Source organism: Monomorium pharaonis, chromosome 5 (assembly GCF_013373865.1).
Source record: "Monomorium pharaonis isolate MP-MQ-018 chromosome 5, ASM1337386v2, whole genome shotgun sequence".
NCBI lineage: Eukaryota > Metazoa > Arthropoda > Insecta > Hymenoptera > Formicidae > Monomorium > Monomorium pharaonis.
This window is the reverse complement of record NC_050471.1, coordinates 2,111,222-2,128,905: the sequence shown is the minus strand read 5'-3', so window position 1 is coordinate 2,128,905 and position 17,684 is coordinate 2,111,222. Positions and strand designations below refer to the sequence as shown.

The 17,684-nt window shown below is 36.5% G+C and overlaps 1 protein-coding gene across 3 annotated transcripts in view; it reads right to left on the bottom strand.

Annotated features, from left to right (window-relative positions):
• Positions 1 to 89: 89 nt before the first annotated feature.
• Positions 90 to 17,684, bottom strand: part of LOC105834215 — a 125,178-nt gene continuing 107,583 nt past the window's right edge. For 2 of the 3 annotated variants that reach the window (XM_012676529.3, XM_036287194.1), the window contains exons 5-12: positions 12,397 to 12,590; positions 9,655 to 9,834; positions 8,261 to 8,586; positions 6,899 to 7,065; positions 5,868 to 6,482; positions 4,369 to 4,544; positions 3,377 to 3,526; positions 93 to 3,096 (exon numbers count right to left, since the gene is read on the bottom strand). In XM_012676529.3, coding sequence (XP_012531983.2) covers positions 2,977 to 3,096; positions 3,377 to 3,526; positions 4,369 to 4,544; positions 5,868 to 6,482; positions 6,899 to 7,065; positions 8,261 to 8,586; positions 9,655 to 9,834; positions 12,397 to 12,590 — 1,928 coding nt within the window. In that variant the 3' untranslated portion in view covers positions 93 to 2,976. Of the gene's footprint in view, positions 3,097 to 3,376; positions 3,527 to 4,368; positions 4,545 to 5,867; positions 6,483 to 6,898; positions 7,066 to 8,260; positions 8,587 to 9,654; positions 9,835 to 12,396; positions 12,591 to 17,684 lie in introns of all 3 variants that reach the window. The other variant, XM_012676528.3, reaches the window with a different exon arrangement.

Genomic DNA, 17,684 nt, shown 5'->3' with positions numbered 1-17,684 from the left:
TTCGATATAATTACAATATTTCCTATTCATATACAATATTTTGCTACGTCATTATTACATGCTTGATAGGGAAGATACAAAAATCTTTATCAAAGAAACAATTAAAATTTTATTGAATATATACATATCATACTATATCAAACGGGAAAAGGAGAAACAATTGGCGCAAATTTCGATAAAACTTGCATATTTTGAATGTACATTCATAGATACTAACAATAATTTAATAAGCTTAACATAATGTCAAAATATAGCTGCCCATCTCTAACAATTGGTTACACAGTAAAATATTTGTCTTTGATATTACACAACTTTGATATTAATACAACTTTGGTATCGATTTATACAATTGTACAGTTAACTTTATATATACATACCGTGCAATTTGCATGATGAATTTGTCTAAGTTCGTAAATTTACAGCGCTAACGTTCTAAACAGAACGACTATCACATTCATTACATATTGTTCTCATCTATAATTCTTACTTAACGTTATTGCACTGTTATAGACCGTTAAGCATTATATCGTGTCGACACCTCTTTCCTTGTTGCGTGCATTATATCGCAGAAACGAAAACTTTCTACGGTTCGAGAAGCGTCGTTCATGTAATAGTGTAAATGGTTCGTGTACTTTAACAAGCTACTGTCTCTAATTGTTGTATCTAATATTCCATTAGCCGTTTAAGAATAATCAATTATTTCTTTTGTGATCTTTTGACGTTATACGATTGAGGAGATACACACACATACGATTAGGAAACACACACGTTTTCGGGCATAAAATAGCTGTTTCCTTAAACAGATTCACGCAATTAATAGTAGTCTGTTCCGCTGTGGTATGGCATCACGCGAGGTAGTTACTCGAACGTTGATACATCCCTCAAGTATTTTACACAAGCGATTTTTAGTTTTTATCCCATGCGTAATTGTCTACTGACTCTCTCAGGGAAAATTGAAGTATTTTATATATATATATATATACATACGAGACATTATATCTTACAAGCAGTAGTCACAATTAATTTATCGTCAGATTTTCGTCAGCGACTCATTCACGATTCGTTCGTTCTTGGCGCTTACGATAGATTGTCTTTTGATTCGCTAAGAGACCGGATATAATAGCCTCTAAAGAAGTTAGATATTAATACGGCGAAAAGACTGCCTTCGCCGCAAAAAGGCCAATTGTCACCTACTATTTATTTAATCCCTCTCAGTTAACAAGTTAAATTTATTACATTATTTAAAAATTTCATCAGTTAAAGGGAAATTCCTGAAAATAGATTATCTCTTCCGCTTGAGGAAACTCGAGCTTCTTTTATCACACGCTTTAATTACGAATATTAATTATTGTAAAATTCTCATCTAATCACAATTGGACGAAGTTAAAGCCGAAATGTAAGCTGGCTGCCTCACACAATGGATTTATTTCATGTGAAACTTATTTTTAGCGCGCGGTGCGAGACGAGTAAAATTAATTAATCCACATTTTTTTTGTTCACACGGGTTCACGGTCATAGACAAGCTCTTTCGAAATTATATTTTCTAAATCTAAAATACAAATACAGTATTTACACGTTTAATGTTTTGTACAATAGCGCAGTTTTATTTTCGAAGAATTTGAAGAAAGAATTGTCATGTTTTCGGAAAAATATAAAATCTAATTTTATTTTTAAGTTGAACTATTTTAAATATATCAAGAAAAAATTAATGTTATATCCTTAGCGAAAAATTCAGTTACAGATACTTCCGCTATTTAAATTTCTATCTCCCATAGAATTCTGTATTCCTTTCTTGTTTGGAATAAATATTGATGGAATATGCACATAACTTACAAGGATATGTAAGATATATACTACAAGTTTCTAGACGAGTTTTTCTATCCATACACGTTCGTGAGGATATTTAAAAGAATATCTTTTTACAGCTATATACAACATGTATCGTGCGCACAATTTCGTAAAAAAAAAAAATTAAGTCCGTTTTCCCGATGGATAATTGATAATTTCCGTTCCGACTGAACAACCGACCACATCTCATTTCGCAATTTATATCTAACTTTGATTAATGCTTTTTGATTTTCAAATTCGTTAAAGGACGTATTAATCATAAGAGGATGTCACTCGAACATTACATCGCAAACTATCAAGAATACCACTAACGAGCGCCGATAGTTGGAGATCGAAGAGATTCAAATTTACAGGAGAGCAATTCAATTATCCTATAATTAATGCGCAATCTGTCACGGTCAGCATGTCGGGCGTTCTTTTGGGATAAATCATAATCGCGTTATCGCGTGTTCTAGTGGACCTACAATCGTAAATAATATTGATTAATATTCGCGGATTACGTTATAGGATTGGCTGATTCATGCGCGAAATCGGAACAGCGAAGTGTGCGATGTCGTGGAACACCTTAATTTCACATCTCTGACGTTTCTTCCGAAGAATCCCGCAAGAACAAAGTGACTCTTTATCTTTGGACATTCGTCAGGGATATTATCTGGATGGCATCTATGCGAATATTTCTCGACGGCAGTCTTTTGTAATCGATCGGGTCGCGGATGACCCCTTTTTGCGGTCGGAAGCGCCCGCACTGTCTTTCACATAAAGCGAGATTATCTTCCGAAGACGCTTCTTCGTTCGGATGATCTTCGTCATTGACAGTGGCCGGGGATTTACTCTTTCTTCCGACGTCGAGGATCCACCTATTCATGATACTTCTTATTGTACTTTCTTCGTTTATAATCTTTATTTTATTCCTTAATAATTATTCTTTTTCCCTACTTATTTCTATGATCTCTCATTATTCAAAACTTAATGAACGTTTTGTTGAGAAAAACCAGTGTCTTTTCTTGGTTAAACTTTCTTCACGCTGGATTCATGTCTAAACGAAACCTGCTGTTGCTGATAAAGAATAATATCGTTCGGATCATCTCACCTTCGGCTTCTTTGTTTCGATCACGCACTGGACTAGTGTCACGTTATATTATCCTGTTTAGATTTTCTCATCACCGTGATACCTATAGAGCCGCGTATCTTGCGTAATAGATCTATTATATCGGCTGTTGACATGTGTTCCACACTTTCTTCATTAACCTAGGCAGAAAAGAGATTACATTTAATTTTATAATAAAAAAACAACCTCAAATAAAGTTCTTTCTATATTAATCCCTTTAATTAACATTACATGTTTCATAAATATTATGTATTAAAAATATAAATCTCTCAAGTTTGTGGTCGAAGTTGTACAAGCAGATAATTAATATTATTTTATCATTAAAATATTTAAATCTCAACAATTTTATGAAATACGTAAGATACTTTATAGAGGAAAGATTAAAAAAAGCGAAACATAGGTTTGGTGTGCGAGACTCACCATCAATAACACATCGCCCTGCTTGAGCCTGCCATCCTTTGCCGCGACACTATCGGGATGCACAACCGATATCACCGTACGATTTCCTTCCGGCTGTAAACTAAAGCCCAGTCGACTATTCCACCCACGCGTCAGCTCCACCATGAACACCTGCAACAACGAGAGCGGATTGCGCAACATTATGACGTTGATATGCTTGTGCTTTTCGATAATCACGTATTCCAATATTAAAATTAATTAAAGCAACTAACAAAACGTTTATCGGATATTAAATCTTTTTTTTTACATTTTAATAAAATTCGCGAAATTGGGATCTATCAATCTCTCTTGAGATCTATCAATCCGGATCAAAATAATGCAGGACTGGAAAATTCAAAGAAGTGGAAAAAATCATGGTAAATTTCGGTTTTTATTATCGGATTTTACTCAATGGAATAATAACGACTAATGTAAAAATATATAATTATATCCAAAAAGATATTTTTGTTTTTAATCATTATGATTCAAAGAAAAATGAAATCAATAATAACGAATTAATAATAATAAAATTTTTTAATGTTAAAATGTTTTAATTTATTAAATACTTTTTTCAACAAAACTTTAGAAATATGAATGTGACTAAAATTTATATTAATTTAATTATATTAATTGTTAGTTTAATCAGAAAAACATAATAAAAGAATGAAAAATTTTATTTACATAAATTTATTTTGTATTTATTATTCAACATCTTATAATAAAAAATTAATTTATTTGCTACGTCGATTTCAAATCTATTACTGATTTTATCTTAGATAAAACTTAAATTGGAAAAGCCTCAATTGACCGCGCTATCTCATTGTTTTTTATTTATTTGATCGAAAAATCAATTTTTGCCAATTTTTTTTCAAAAAATGTTGATTTTTCACATTGACATGGACTTTACAAAAAATGTGGATTTTTTCCAATCCTGAAATAATGTTTGAATATGGAAGTGATGTCGGTAGACTCACCTCACTGCCTTGTTCAAAGTTCTCGTTGCGAGCGACCGAATCCGTGGTGTCTCTCCCGTCCTCTTCCTGATCGTGCTCTATGTCCTGATCTACCTCGTCGTTTGGAGCGAACATTACGCCCTTCCACTTCAATAGCCCTTTGCTACCACCCGGGTCGTCCGTTCCCAAAATCTTCCCTGCGCAACGCGACAAAAAATCGAGTTCATCGAGTTAGAAGTAACGTAAAGCATTGACATATCCGCGAATGTTTCGTTACTTTCGTAACGATGTGACCGTTATCTTATCGGTCTCTCCCTCTGACGCGCTGATTTGATTACAGTGATAGCCACGTAAAGTAGACTGCGTGTATTAGAGTTGATTTTAACAATTACAGAACCCATTTTATGTTAATCTTTTTGAATCAATATAGAAATGAAGCTTATAGGTTTACATACTCATGAGCTTGTTATAATAAGCTTTAATGAAATTTTGACTTTACAATATCAGTCAAAAATTATTAAAATTTAAAAACTTAAGGTTTATTCTTTTTTTCCTAATTGATTGAACAAAAAAAATTTGATCGTGAATACTTGAATTTTGATCCTGAAGCCAGCTTTAAAGAAAAAAACAACAAAAAATCTGGCTAATGATTGATGTAGAGAAAATAATTTTATTTTGTTGCAGTTTTAGGTAAATCACTTTTAAGTTTAAATAAGTAAACGGAATAAATTTTTGTATAAATATTTATTCAAATGTTACTAATATATGCAAAAAAGTTAATTTAATTTAATTCATAATGTTACTTTCTCGTCAAATTTGCAATTAAATATGAAAAAACGCGATTTTACCTAAGAATAGAAAATTAAATGATTTGAACCAATAACAGAATTATGTTCGAATTTTACACAGATACTCAAATATAGATAATAGAACAATGTATAAAATTTTATAATTTTTAATAATACTTTGTGTGAAATGTGACATATTTTTACAGTTAATTTAAGATATAATATATGCTTTTATTATGTGTTTTGAATTTAAGTCAGTTTAGAGATAAACTCTTCATAAATATTAAATTGTATTTATAAATTTATAGAGTGGAAATATATATATATATATATATATATATATATATATATATATATATAGAGAGAGAGAGAGAGAGAGAGAGAGAGAGAGAGAGAGAGAGAGAGAGAGACACACACAAAGCAACCGGCTCAGATAATCATATTATTAAATCTATGATTTGTTTTACTCTAAATATTAGAACTAAATCGCATGTCGGTGAATAAAATTTTGAATTGAATTGAAATGTTATTTTTTTCTAAGTCGATCCAATATTATCATATCATTTATATATCACGAGGTTAATTAAGAATTGCACGAAGCATCAAAACAAAAATGCTCAAGTGCTAAGAGGCTGATTCAGATATCGAAAGTAAGAAGCACCATTAATCAATCAAGGTTCGATCTCATTAATCTATCCGCAGACGGGCAACAACAAAACATAAAATAATTACCCGGGATGTCCTGGTCGCTCGAGTGAGTGGCCTTGCTCTTGGTTCCAGCCGGATCGCTGCCGGCGCTGCCGCAGGCCGGATTGGCGCTCTGATAAGCTGGATTTTTGTAGCTGAAGGCGGTACTGGTGCTGCTGGTGGACGAGAGCACCGGCGGCATTGAGGCTGGCTCGGACGGCAGATTATTGTCGTGCTCGTCGCTCGAAAGCACCGTAACACTCCTGTCGTCGTCGTAGCTCGGTTCAGCCAGTCGACCGCGTTCCGCCTCGGCGAGGATCACGTCGCTATCCGGAGGATATTCGCCGTCGGAGTCAACGCTGCAAAACTGGAAATGCGGTTTACCCTGCGGTGCCGACAAATCGAGGAAACGAGGCCTGGCTACGGCACTGTTCGACATTGACTTCGACTTGACGTTGCCGTCGTCGTCGTCGTCGTCGTCGTCGTAGACGTCGTCGTCGTGGATAACGTAGAGTGCCGGTGGATCGATTATGTCGGTCGCAGGTGTGTTCGCCTGGGAATTGGTGATTTGCGTCCTGACGGAGCACTGGTCCGAGTCTGACGTGGTCTCCGCTTGGCTGGCCGTCGACGACGTCGTTTGCAGTTTGCTCTCGGGAGTTTCTGCGGCACGGAGAACGTTTGTCGTGAAGCGAGACAGTGATTTTGTCACGAAGAGACCCGCCGCGAGGTTCTATCGTCGAGGATTGTCCAAATCCCTCGCGACTCGAGATAATTCCGAGAGACAGCTCGGCGCTGAATGTTCTGTCGTCGCTTTATTACATCACCGGAAACTTTCGGAAGTAATAACTGATGTTGCTAATCCTTCCGCGTACAGAGTTTCGAGAAGTATACCTTACAGATTAATTAATCACTTTTGGAAAAATTTAGAATTATAGAATGGATAAGTTATCAAAGTTCTCATCATTTTGTCGATTGCTCATAATTGTTTTTTAACTTGAACAATTTATACATGTTTTATTAGCTTTAACAGCCCATTTGTCTTATAACTCTGTCTGTGTAAGCTGCTAAACATTTACCTTGATCGGTTTCGGCAGTGGGAGTACGCGTGCCAAGTCGACGTAGCCTTCGGGGCGAATTGCATGATGCACCAGGTGACTGTTGCTTGCAACTACTGGATCCGCTCGATGTACCGGGCGACAGCTTCCGGACTGCCAAGTCACACAACATATCCACAGCTTCTTGTCTAAATGGGAAAATAATATGGCACACAATGTGCTATAATATATGGAAGATCATGAGACCGGATTTTAATCGAAAATTATTATATCAGCAAATGACTTACAATAATAAAACGCGATCGTCCGCGATCAACGAATATTTTTTATTAACAGGAAAGAATAAATTGACTCCATATGCGATTCAGTTATTGTAGTTTACTTTATTAAAGAAACGGGTTGCACGTCATACAAAAGCGTAAAGAAATACCATAGATAAAATCGAAATCAGATTTGCTATCAAATATTCTTTTATAGATCAACCGATAAGTAGAATCAACAACGAAAAAAAAGCAAAATTTAGATCTCTATACTGAAATTTCTTTTCTTAATATGTCTGAAATTGTTATATTATATTCCACTTATTCAATTTTTCTTCGGTCATTTTTCCCCAATATGTTCATCTCTAATAACGATTTTAAAAATTCAAATTGTCAAAAAGTTTAATTGTTAAATCTCAGAATTCCAGGGCCATTCTTCAAATGCGATTACTAGTAATTTCCTAATTTATAAAATTAAATTCTTCAAAAACAAAATCTCGCACAAAAAGAATTTACAATTTACATTTTATTTTTTTATTTACAATCGCCGTCTTTTCAATTATAAGTAGGTACCGTCAGTTACAATACACATTCTGTAAAGAACGATCATTTAAAAATATTCCTCCTGTAACTTTCATTTGGTATATTACGTAACTTTCAGCCGCAATTAATTTCACGCAACATAATATAAACATTGTTTCCAATAGTTAATGAAGAGGGAAGAAAAAGATACTGAGAAGAATGTGAAGTCATACAAAATTATCATTTACTTATAATTAATTATTAATAGTATTATGCCCGCGAGTTGAGTTTGAGCGAGGATTGAATTATCGACCAGAAGAAGTTTCCGAAAGATGTTTTCTAGACAACAAACTAGTCAGCTTTGAAGACAAACCATATTCTATGTTTTACAAATTTATATTATATTTTGTTAAAGTCTGATTAAAGAGCCTTTTTCTTAAAAGTTACACTTACAGAGTGTTTCCTTTATTTTCGTGCGAAAATGTACGAGCGGGAACGTGAATAGTGTGCACGAGTGTGCAAGGAATTCGATCCTCGGGTGTGTAATAATACCATAATATTAACGAAATGAGTGATCCTCAATCGTCGAATCAAAATGTACCTCAAGCTCGTTCGTGGCGGACGGAGAGGATGGTCGGGTTCGGTAGGCGAGAGCGCTGAGACAGGAGTCTGCGCCAGATCTCGGTACAGCCGCAGTTTTACCGTCGGCCCGCATTGTCGTAGCAGCTGGACCGCTTCCTCGTGGCTCATCGGCGATAGCGGTGCACCATCCACCGCGACGATTTTGTCACCCGGTCGGATTCTGCCGTCGCTGAGCGCTGGTTCTCGAACTAGTGCACGTACATAGTGACCCAAGGCACTGCTGTCCGCCTTTCTGAGGGTAAAACCAAGGCTGCCACCGACCTTTGTCATCTCGATGTCAAACTCCTGCAAGCAGAAGTCGCATTTGCTATTATCTAACATTATCTTAAACTCTGTAATTAATAAAAGAAAATTCAGGAAAGTTACCAATACCCCAATATAGGTCTTCTAAATCGGAACCTTCTTATTTCTCGAAAACTAAATATTGTACTATATTAATATTGATAAAGACACAATCTGCTTGGATAATTGGATAATAAAGGAGTAAAAATCTGTAGTTTATGAGTTTTTTTTACATAAAATCTGCTAAAAATGGATTCTTTGAAAACAAGAATAAAATCAATACGCAACGAACGTATTTGCGCTATTGTTTATGAGTATTACTTCAAGAATTGATGTTAAAGTTTTCTCTCTTGGGAGAATCAAACATTAGAATTAATATTCAATGCGTATATGAGATATTTCAGGCTTATCGTTTTACTTAATCATAATTATAGTTTGAAGGAAGACCGCACTACGATAATGAATTAAGTTTCAGAAACTAAACCTCTATTTTAGATGCTTTATAATTCACATTGGTATTTTTCATTACTATTGGAGCCATTAAATGAATCATTTATTCAAGTTGATTGTATATGTTTCTCCGGGGATTGCTATGTGGAGCCAAGTATCGCTTGTGAATAATTATTTATCTGTATATTACCGTGAGGAATTAAACACTGCAATTACTTTCATCAAACACGGATATTATCTCCCTATGTATAATATACAAAATTAATATCTCTTTATTAAAATTTATATTTATTATTACATTATCAATAAATGTGTAACAATCATAGATCACAATGTTGATAAAATATACGTTGAATTAAACTCTTAATATAATAATCTCAATAATATAATTATCTATACAAATAATTTACGAATAATTAAATTCTTTCTTTGTATATAAAACAGTGGTACTTTATCTTTATCTATATAATTATTTGAGGGAATTAAATGCTTTAATATAGATTTTATTAAACCGTGATCTGATACTCTTTTTATTATCTATTTGTTTATTTATTACACAGAAACGACGGTGCGACAATTGTTTATATATTCAAAGTGTTGTTTAGATGGAGCGTTACTTACACCGCAGGGTTCGATCTGCAAAGGCGGTAGAGGGTTGAGTAAACGTAACGGTGGTGGCGGCTCTCGCCTTGCTGGGGGTGGTGGCGGTGCACCGGGTGGTGTGACATTACTATCTCCAGGAAGCCGACACACCACCAGCTCGACCGTGCTGGGCGTCGTACGCAGAACTTCGAGAGCCTCCTGCAACAAGTAGTATCGAAATAAGATTATGCGCGGGCTCTCCCGCAACACAAAGATAATGCTTTCAAAGTCATCGCCCCGGCCTCATCTTCTTTAGAAGCGTTATAGTTTCAGGTGGCCCGAAAAGCCGAGACGATAATAGGCTGTGTTTCCTGACAATTTGCAACAGGAACGAAACGGAATGACGACATGCGTTGAGAAGTAAAACTTAATAATGTTATTTTATTTGATTAATATTAATTTACTTAATTAATGTAAGGTATCTGTACCTAATATGGTTATCTACTCAATTTGGATCAGTCCCATTTCCCAATAATTACACAATAAATCAAATAACGCTAATGTATCGCTCAAAAAGCCGATATATTTATGCCAGGTAACTGGTCAATATTTGTTTTCTGTTTGTAATTACACTTTATTCAAATTGTGCTCTTCTAAAATTTCAGAGGCAAGTTTTTGCTTTGTATAACTATTATGTAACAATTATAAATATCTCTAATTTATATTATTATAGCTCTTTATTTATATTTTTCAGCACTATATATTTACTTTACATTTTTTTTAGAAATATTTGATTTATAATTAAAAAAAGAAAACTCTTTGTATGATGAAAACCATTATGGCCAGAGATACAAACACAAGATACCTTATTATCATATAGAAATTAAAGTTCTATTTCTTTATTTAGTGTTTAATTTTCCATTAGTATTTCTTTTTTCTCCAGTTAGTTGGAAGAGCTTTTTGACAGGTAAAAGATAACGCCTCGTAATAAACAGACACAGTTAATAAAAAGTTGTAAGTTTAATTTTTCCCATATGTATGTTAATTGTTTAATTAAACATATCGATCTTTTCGCATTTTTTCAAAAATATTTATGAAAAAGAGAAAAATATATAACTGGGCTATATTCTTTTAATATCTTTTCATCAATAATAGATTAATATTAATATCTTTATTATTTATCTTTCTCGAATCTAATTCTTAGAAATAAAAAACTAAAAAGAAAGTTAAATCAAGATCAAAGTTAATCATTTACATTGGTAGAAGTAGATGTGAAAAGTTGTTTTCACACACATACACAAACTTCAGTTGTCATTGATGTTTTCTATTTCACACGGCGCACTTAAAACAAATTATGTTCAAAAAAATATAAAAAATTCCTCAACGTTTATCGTTTATCGTATTCGGGAAAAGTAAGTCGTATTCGTTGCATACTTCTTCGTCATGATATAAATTTAAAATCACTTCCCTTTAATTTCGCGCCAAATTTACATTCAACGAGCAGGGAGCGTACGATTTTTCACTTCGCAACGACCGCGTTTGAACACAGTCGCAACTACTTCCCGACCGCGATTGGTGTCCTGTGTAGCAAAGCGGAGCAATCGAGTTAAGATAAAGTCAATGTTTTAACGTCTTCCGCAATCGAGCTCGCGCGTTTCGCAAAGAAATGTCCAAGAGCCTATATGCAGGAGACGTGCGAGTTTACGACACAAGCATACGCATTTGCGTACCCGGCAGGAGGGAGGCAAGTATTGCCTGTGCCCTCGTGGGACAAGCTACCAAGTAAACGCAAGATAACGTCTATCCTCTCGCCGGAGCTCGCGGGCGTAGCTGCATTATGCTAATCCAATGCAAATCTTCGCGAGTGCCGCGAGAAGAGAGCAAGGCTGAGGCCGCCAGTCGAGAACGTAGCAATCATTACTACCGAGTATACGGCGTATGTGAGAGCGCGTGCCTCCGTGTGCGCGCGCGTATGTTTGTGCATACGTGCGCCTCACTGCGTTTATCTAATATCAGTAGAATTTGTTCAGGACGTTATTTCCTCCTCGAAAACAGACCTGCTATTCACGTTATCAGCGAAATAAATAATAATTTTTGTAAGAATTAATGTAACGTGGATTTAAATTGGCTGAATAAATGACAAAAAAAAAACTTGAAATATATGTATATTATTTAGCATATTTTTTGATATTATTTATAGAGGAGAAAGTAGTGGCTCTTGTAGATATCGCTCTTGTAGACTCGTATTATTTCCGTTACAAGGGATGTTATGTTTTATTGTTACATTTTTATAAGTATAATAACATTCTAAGTATTAAATGTTTTATAATTTAAATGTTTTTGAGTATAGAACCGATTGGACAGCATATTACCGAATGGAGTGTTAAGTTTTCGATTTGTTGATTATTAACAAAATTTCGATTGTTTTCGAAAAATGTTGATTATTAACAAAATTACAAAATGTAAATGGGGAGTAATACTTTTTTACTATTCTGCACTTTCATACAAAAACGAAAAAATTATTAAATGCAGATAGTTTTTACTCTTTCATCTCAAAGTTATTTCTATGCAATAAGCTATCTTTAATTTTAATTGATGTAAGATCCAATCTTTGCAAAGTAAGCTTCATCAATTCGCAACCTGCGATGTTTACGAAACGTTGTTATACGTAGTTTGCAAGTTGCAAATTTTCATTTATTAATTCGATTTATTCGTAGATTGGATCTGCCGTTCCGTTTCTGTCTGTCATTGATTTTCAATTGCAGTTAATTGATTACTCACGTAATTGGTGAGGCCAGTCAGCGGGATCCCGTTGGCAGCCAGTAGTATGTCGCCAGTTTGAAGTTTGTTGGAGAGAGCGGCGGGCTGTTGAGGAAAGAGTCTTTTCACTCGGACGGGCCCCGCAGTGCCGCCACCGGAAACGCTCAGGCCGAGTCCGCGACTGCTCTTCTGCAGCGTCACCCGGAATGTGTTTTCTGAAAATTATTTAAACGTTTTCATTGTGTTTTTAAGGATTTAAACGGTGTCATATGTCGCGCTGAGAATATTTCGCTTATCTACTTCACGTGTGGCTCCTCTCGGGCCATCTCACGAATCTCGACGTGCAAATCGCGTATTAAATATAATTTTACAAAAGCTCCCACGCGAAGGATTATAACAAATTTACTCTTTTCGTCGTAAAAAAAAAATATTACAAGAAAATAGACAAGGTATAAAGAGACTACATTATGCTGTCTCGATACAATTTGATGTCGTAACGATACATCGATTATAATTAGGCGCCGTCAAGGAATAGACCTCGCCTAATTGAAATTCTGATTTCTCAGAATTGCGCTCGGGGTGCCGGGCAATTCATCACTTCCACTGAAGTGACGTATGGCCTAATATCTGGTGTAGCGCGGCTACAATAGGAACAATTACTTTCTGTCGCGCGGTGTTTCGTGCAACACTGCGGTGCGGTGCGTGCATATTTCAACCGCTTTCGCGGTGCCGCGCCGCCGCCGCCGCCGCTGCACCGTGTTGGTCATAATTTTCGCGGCACTCACTCGGAGGACATTGTTTCTGAAATGTGTATGTGTGTGTGTGTGTAAACACGCGCACGCCGTTTTCCCCTCGACGTGTAGTCGGCATCATGCACGTCTCTCTCGTTGAAATTCGCTGACAGCGAGATCGCGCGCGACTGTTTGATTTTAGGAAACTTCGATTTTACGTAACTGCGCCACGTGCTATTTACGTTGCGCTGAAACACGCTTGAATCCGATAAGTTCGCGTTACAAAGCGGAGCATCGTGCCACTTAGCGTCAATTAAAGTGCCGGGACAACCGCAGGAAACCTGTATGCAGAATTCAATTCATTATGAAGCTCGAAGCGACAAATTTGCGATTGAGAGGTGCTAGTGACGCTTGATCCACAAGAGATCTCTCATTTTGCAAATCCGTGGATGCGCAATAAATCTGTTTATCCTTTGTTATATCCATTATCACGTAAAATATATGTGTTGTTGTGTTCAAATTTACACATATATTATTTACTTTTTACGTATCAGATTCACATTGCATTATAATCATATGGACGTTTGATAGAACGAAATGGTTGGTTTCGTTTTACGGCATCATGAGAGAGTCGTTTACGCGATTCAAATCTTTTTTATGTGGAAATTAATGTGAAACCACTTCCAGTTCAGGACAATCCACCGGATATTGACCCAATTCAGTTGACATATCGTATGCGTATTGTTCACTTTTGTTCATTTTGCTCGCTATTCAAATCGGAGCCTCTCCTGCGCTCGCCACCTTGCGAAGAGGTAATTTACGTCTGCCGCGTTATTGTCTGGAGTCACACAGTGTCACTCTCTCCAAGAGAGGGAGAGAGGGAGAGGGAGAGGGAGAGAGAGAGAGAGAGAGAGAGAGAGAGAGAGAGAGAGAGAGAGAGAGAGAGAGAGAGAGAGAGGAGAGTGGCCATTGTTGAAATCGCTTCGAAATTGCAGGGTTCACGTTCAATGGATTCCTCGATCATTTGCTAAACGCCTCGCAAAATTGGATGGACGATTCGACGAATCCGGGAGTGACGATTTTCTTGTGTCACTCTATGCCACGTGTGTATGTACGTCCCTCCGTTTGTTTCACCGTGCACACGACTATTACAATTAAGATCGCAATTGCTGACAAAGCGGTTGCACTTTGGGAATTGCCAGACGACAAGCGACAATTTCTGTGCTTTCGCGCATCTTAAGAGTGATTACGCTTTAACTTTAGCAAACTACGGCGATAAACTCTTGTACGATCGTTTATTGAAAGCATCTGATATTAAATTAATAAAAAAAATAATTATGTCTGCGTTTGACAGATTTTAAAGGGATGTTCTAGTCTAGAGCGCGAAAAAGTGGCATATTTTTCGAAATTTAAAAGATAAAAACTGCTGCAAATATTCTTTTATAATCTTATACACATTTACTCGTACATACATATTTAATAAATATCCACAATTTTGATATAGTTAAATATTTATTAGTGTTTATCATTCAAACTAGAAATAAAGAAAAATATTGTCAATTATTAAAATAAGTGCTTTAAAGAATAAATATGAATTTGATTTATCATAAATGGAAAAAATTTATAGATATCACAATAATCTTAGTCCGGGTGATAAACAGACATGTATTTTATATACGAACGCAAAAAATTAAAGTCGATAGTTTCATTAGTTTCTGAGAAATTCCAACTTAAAAAATATTTGCTTTCAAATTTCTGTAATGTAAGAGCTAATAAACATTTAATCATAATTTGTATAAATTAACTAAATATACATAGTGGTTATCTTTAAAATAATTCTCAAAAATAAATTTTTTTGTGTTTCAAACGTATCCTCTTTATAAAAATTAATTTATATGTATATGTATATAAAGTTCACTAGACTTATATAGCAGTCAATTTAATGCTCTCTCATTACAAATATTATTAACAGCATTATTCAAATTACACATAATTAACTCAATTATATATAACATTACACATAATTCACTGAATTAAATCACTTATTAATCAACCTAATACCAAGCAATCTAAACGGCATTAATTAATCATAGCCTGAAATGTCATTTCTCTCCTCTGATGCTCGTGTAACTCTCTCTCGTATTCTCGTATATCTCAAGAATCAACTACAGATATCAACTAGCTGCTAATTAATCAAGTCTGTCGCTAAGACTCGATGGTAAATGAAGCGGCGTAAAGTACGTTCCAGCAGAGTCTCGAGTTGCATCGCCAATCACGGCAGTTTGTCCCGCGGTGTAACCGGGAACAAATGCAGTACTCTGTATTTTACCGTCACATGAGGCGCACCGCACCGCAAATAGTACGCGAACCATCCCTCCGGTGGTGATCTCACATCTCTCTCTCTCTCTCTCTCTCTCTGTGGCCTATTTGAAGTAAACGTTGGAAATAAGAGGAGGAGACGCGCGCGTATCGCCTCGCGTGGATCGGACGCGTCCCTCGAGCTGCGGCTAACTCAACTCTTCCCCAGCAGTGCATACTCGGTGTTACCCCACATCCGCAGACAGTAAAAACAATCCGATTAAGGAAACGATCAGTTATACGGCGGTAGGGCCGTTTAATTAAGGCTACGTCCGGCATTCAGGTTGGTCAGCGGATTGTAAACGGACGGACTTTCGTGAGCAAGCGAGAACGCCCCCTCCCTCCACCCCGGGGTGCACGTACCCAACGACACGGCCCAAACACGTGTGCAACGTTCGTTATGGAATCCATTACGAGATAGCGGGATGCCGGCCGCGGTCCGCGATGAAGATACCGATATTTACGGGTCTAACAAGCTCGCCACTGAAGTATATATTCGCCGTTACGTTGGCGCGAGGATTATCGTCCGGCGGAATTGAGGCTCTCCTTCGAGAGGCTCCAACCCCCACCCCTTCCCCGATTCATTCGATAATAGAATCGCTTTTAGCGTAGCATGGACAATTCTGCAAATTGCGTAAATGGTAAATTATTTCTGTTCGGAAAGGAAACGCTGGAGAAAGGAGACAGAAAAGAGGACGTTCGTTTTTTATCGCTTAACAAGCGATTCGACGTGATAACTCTTGAAACTATAAGTGCAATTTGCAATTTGTATGTACTGTGCAAAGAGTAATTAACAATATCGTGTTATCTAACAGAAAGAACGGGAAATAATAAGTTTTATACTTCCCGCTTTTTCATCCGAGAGTTCGCAGAGACAGGTCTTTAAAAAAAATATTTATACCAAAATGTAATTAAAATCGTGAGATTCAGTGTTGGCCATAAAATAAGGGGAAAAAGAGGGGAAGGGGGAGGGATTCAAAAAGCGCGACAGAGCGTGCAAACGGAACGAAACATCCTACAGAAGTTGAACGAGTGTTTCAATAGCCCGCCGCATGGTACCGGTCTTTAATGCCAGCTTCGTTAGTTGCAGATTGCCTGTGACACATTTTTCCTCTTTCCCACCGCCCGTCCCTCTCGTCACTCTCGATTTTTCTCGTCATCGACATTCTAGTGCGAGGTTGCAGCTTTTCATCGGCGAAAAATGCACCGTCTAATGGCGAGCGTGGCCGCTCCGCAGCAAGAACTTTAACGTCGTTAGCGCGCCGGACAAATACGCACTTAACGAGCGACGTGTGCGCGACGATGTAAACCGGTTCGTTATGCCAATTTTGATATCCTCAGTGGCCGTCACGGGGACTTCTTGCCGTTGACGACCGTCCAACGCAATTTCTCGTAATTTTGTAATTTCGCGTAATTCAATAATTACGCGTCGTCGGACTCCGGTTTCTGCTTCAGGAGAGACCGGATCAGTTTTGCAGCTAATTCATCCGCAAAGCGTAAATGTTTTGCCTATGTAATTAAAGCGTTAAGTAAAATTTAATGACATACTTCAGTACCCAAGTCTCGTTTGACAAAAACGATATAACATTCTAGTTTCATTTAATATACAATACCTATACGATATTTACATATATAAAAAAATAACGTTGAATCAATAACATCAATATAAGTTAAAATTTATTTTATTGTTTTTTTTTTGTTACATTATTATTTTTAGATCAATACGCCATGCTTTTCTTTTAAAAATTAAAATAAAAATTCAACAAACGATACAGATAAATTAACAACATGTGTTTGTGGTGAGCCGTGATGTCGTTTAATTAATTCAACAATATTTTTTTCTCAGTATAGAAACTCTATAATATATTTAAATTTTAATCAGATTTTTACAATAAACTGGCGGACGCAGTGCACAGAGAGCGGTATAAACTTTGAGTTACAAAGATAAATTAAGTAATCTTGCGAGAAAGCGGAGGATAGCCGGCAAAGGGAACGGCGGAATGCAATTCCAGTTCCAGAATTTCTGACAGACCGATATTTCAACTATTCGGATAGGTAGTATCTGCAGGCCATTACTTTTCCACGTACTGCCGGCCGGGTAAGATACCCTCGATAAAGACGAGACCATTATCTCCGAACCTTCTACATTCAATTTACCGCCGTTACCACTATCGCTGACTACACGTCGCGAATTCGGAATTATTGTCAGTAGTATGAATT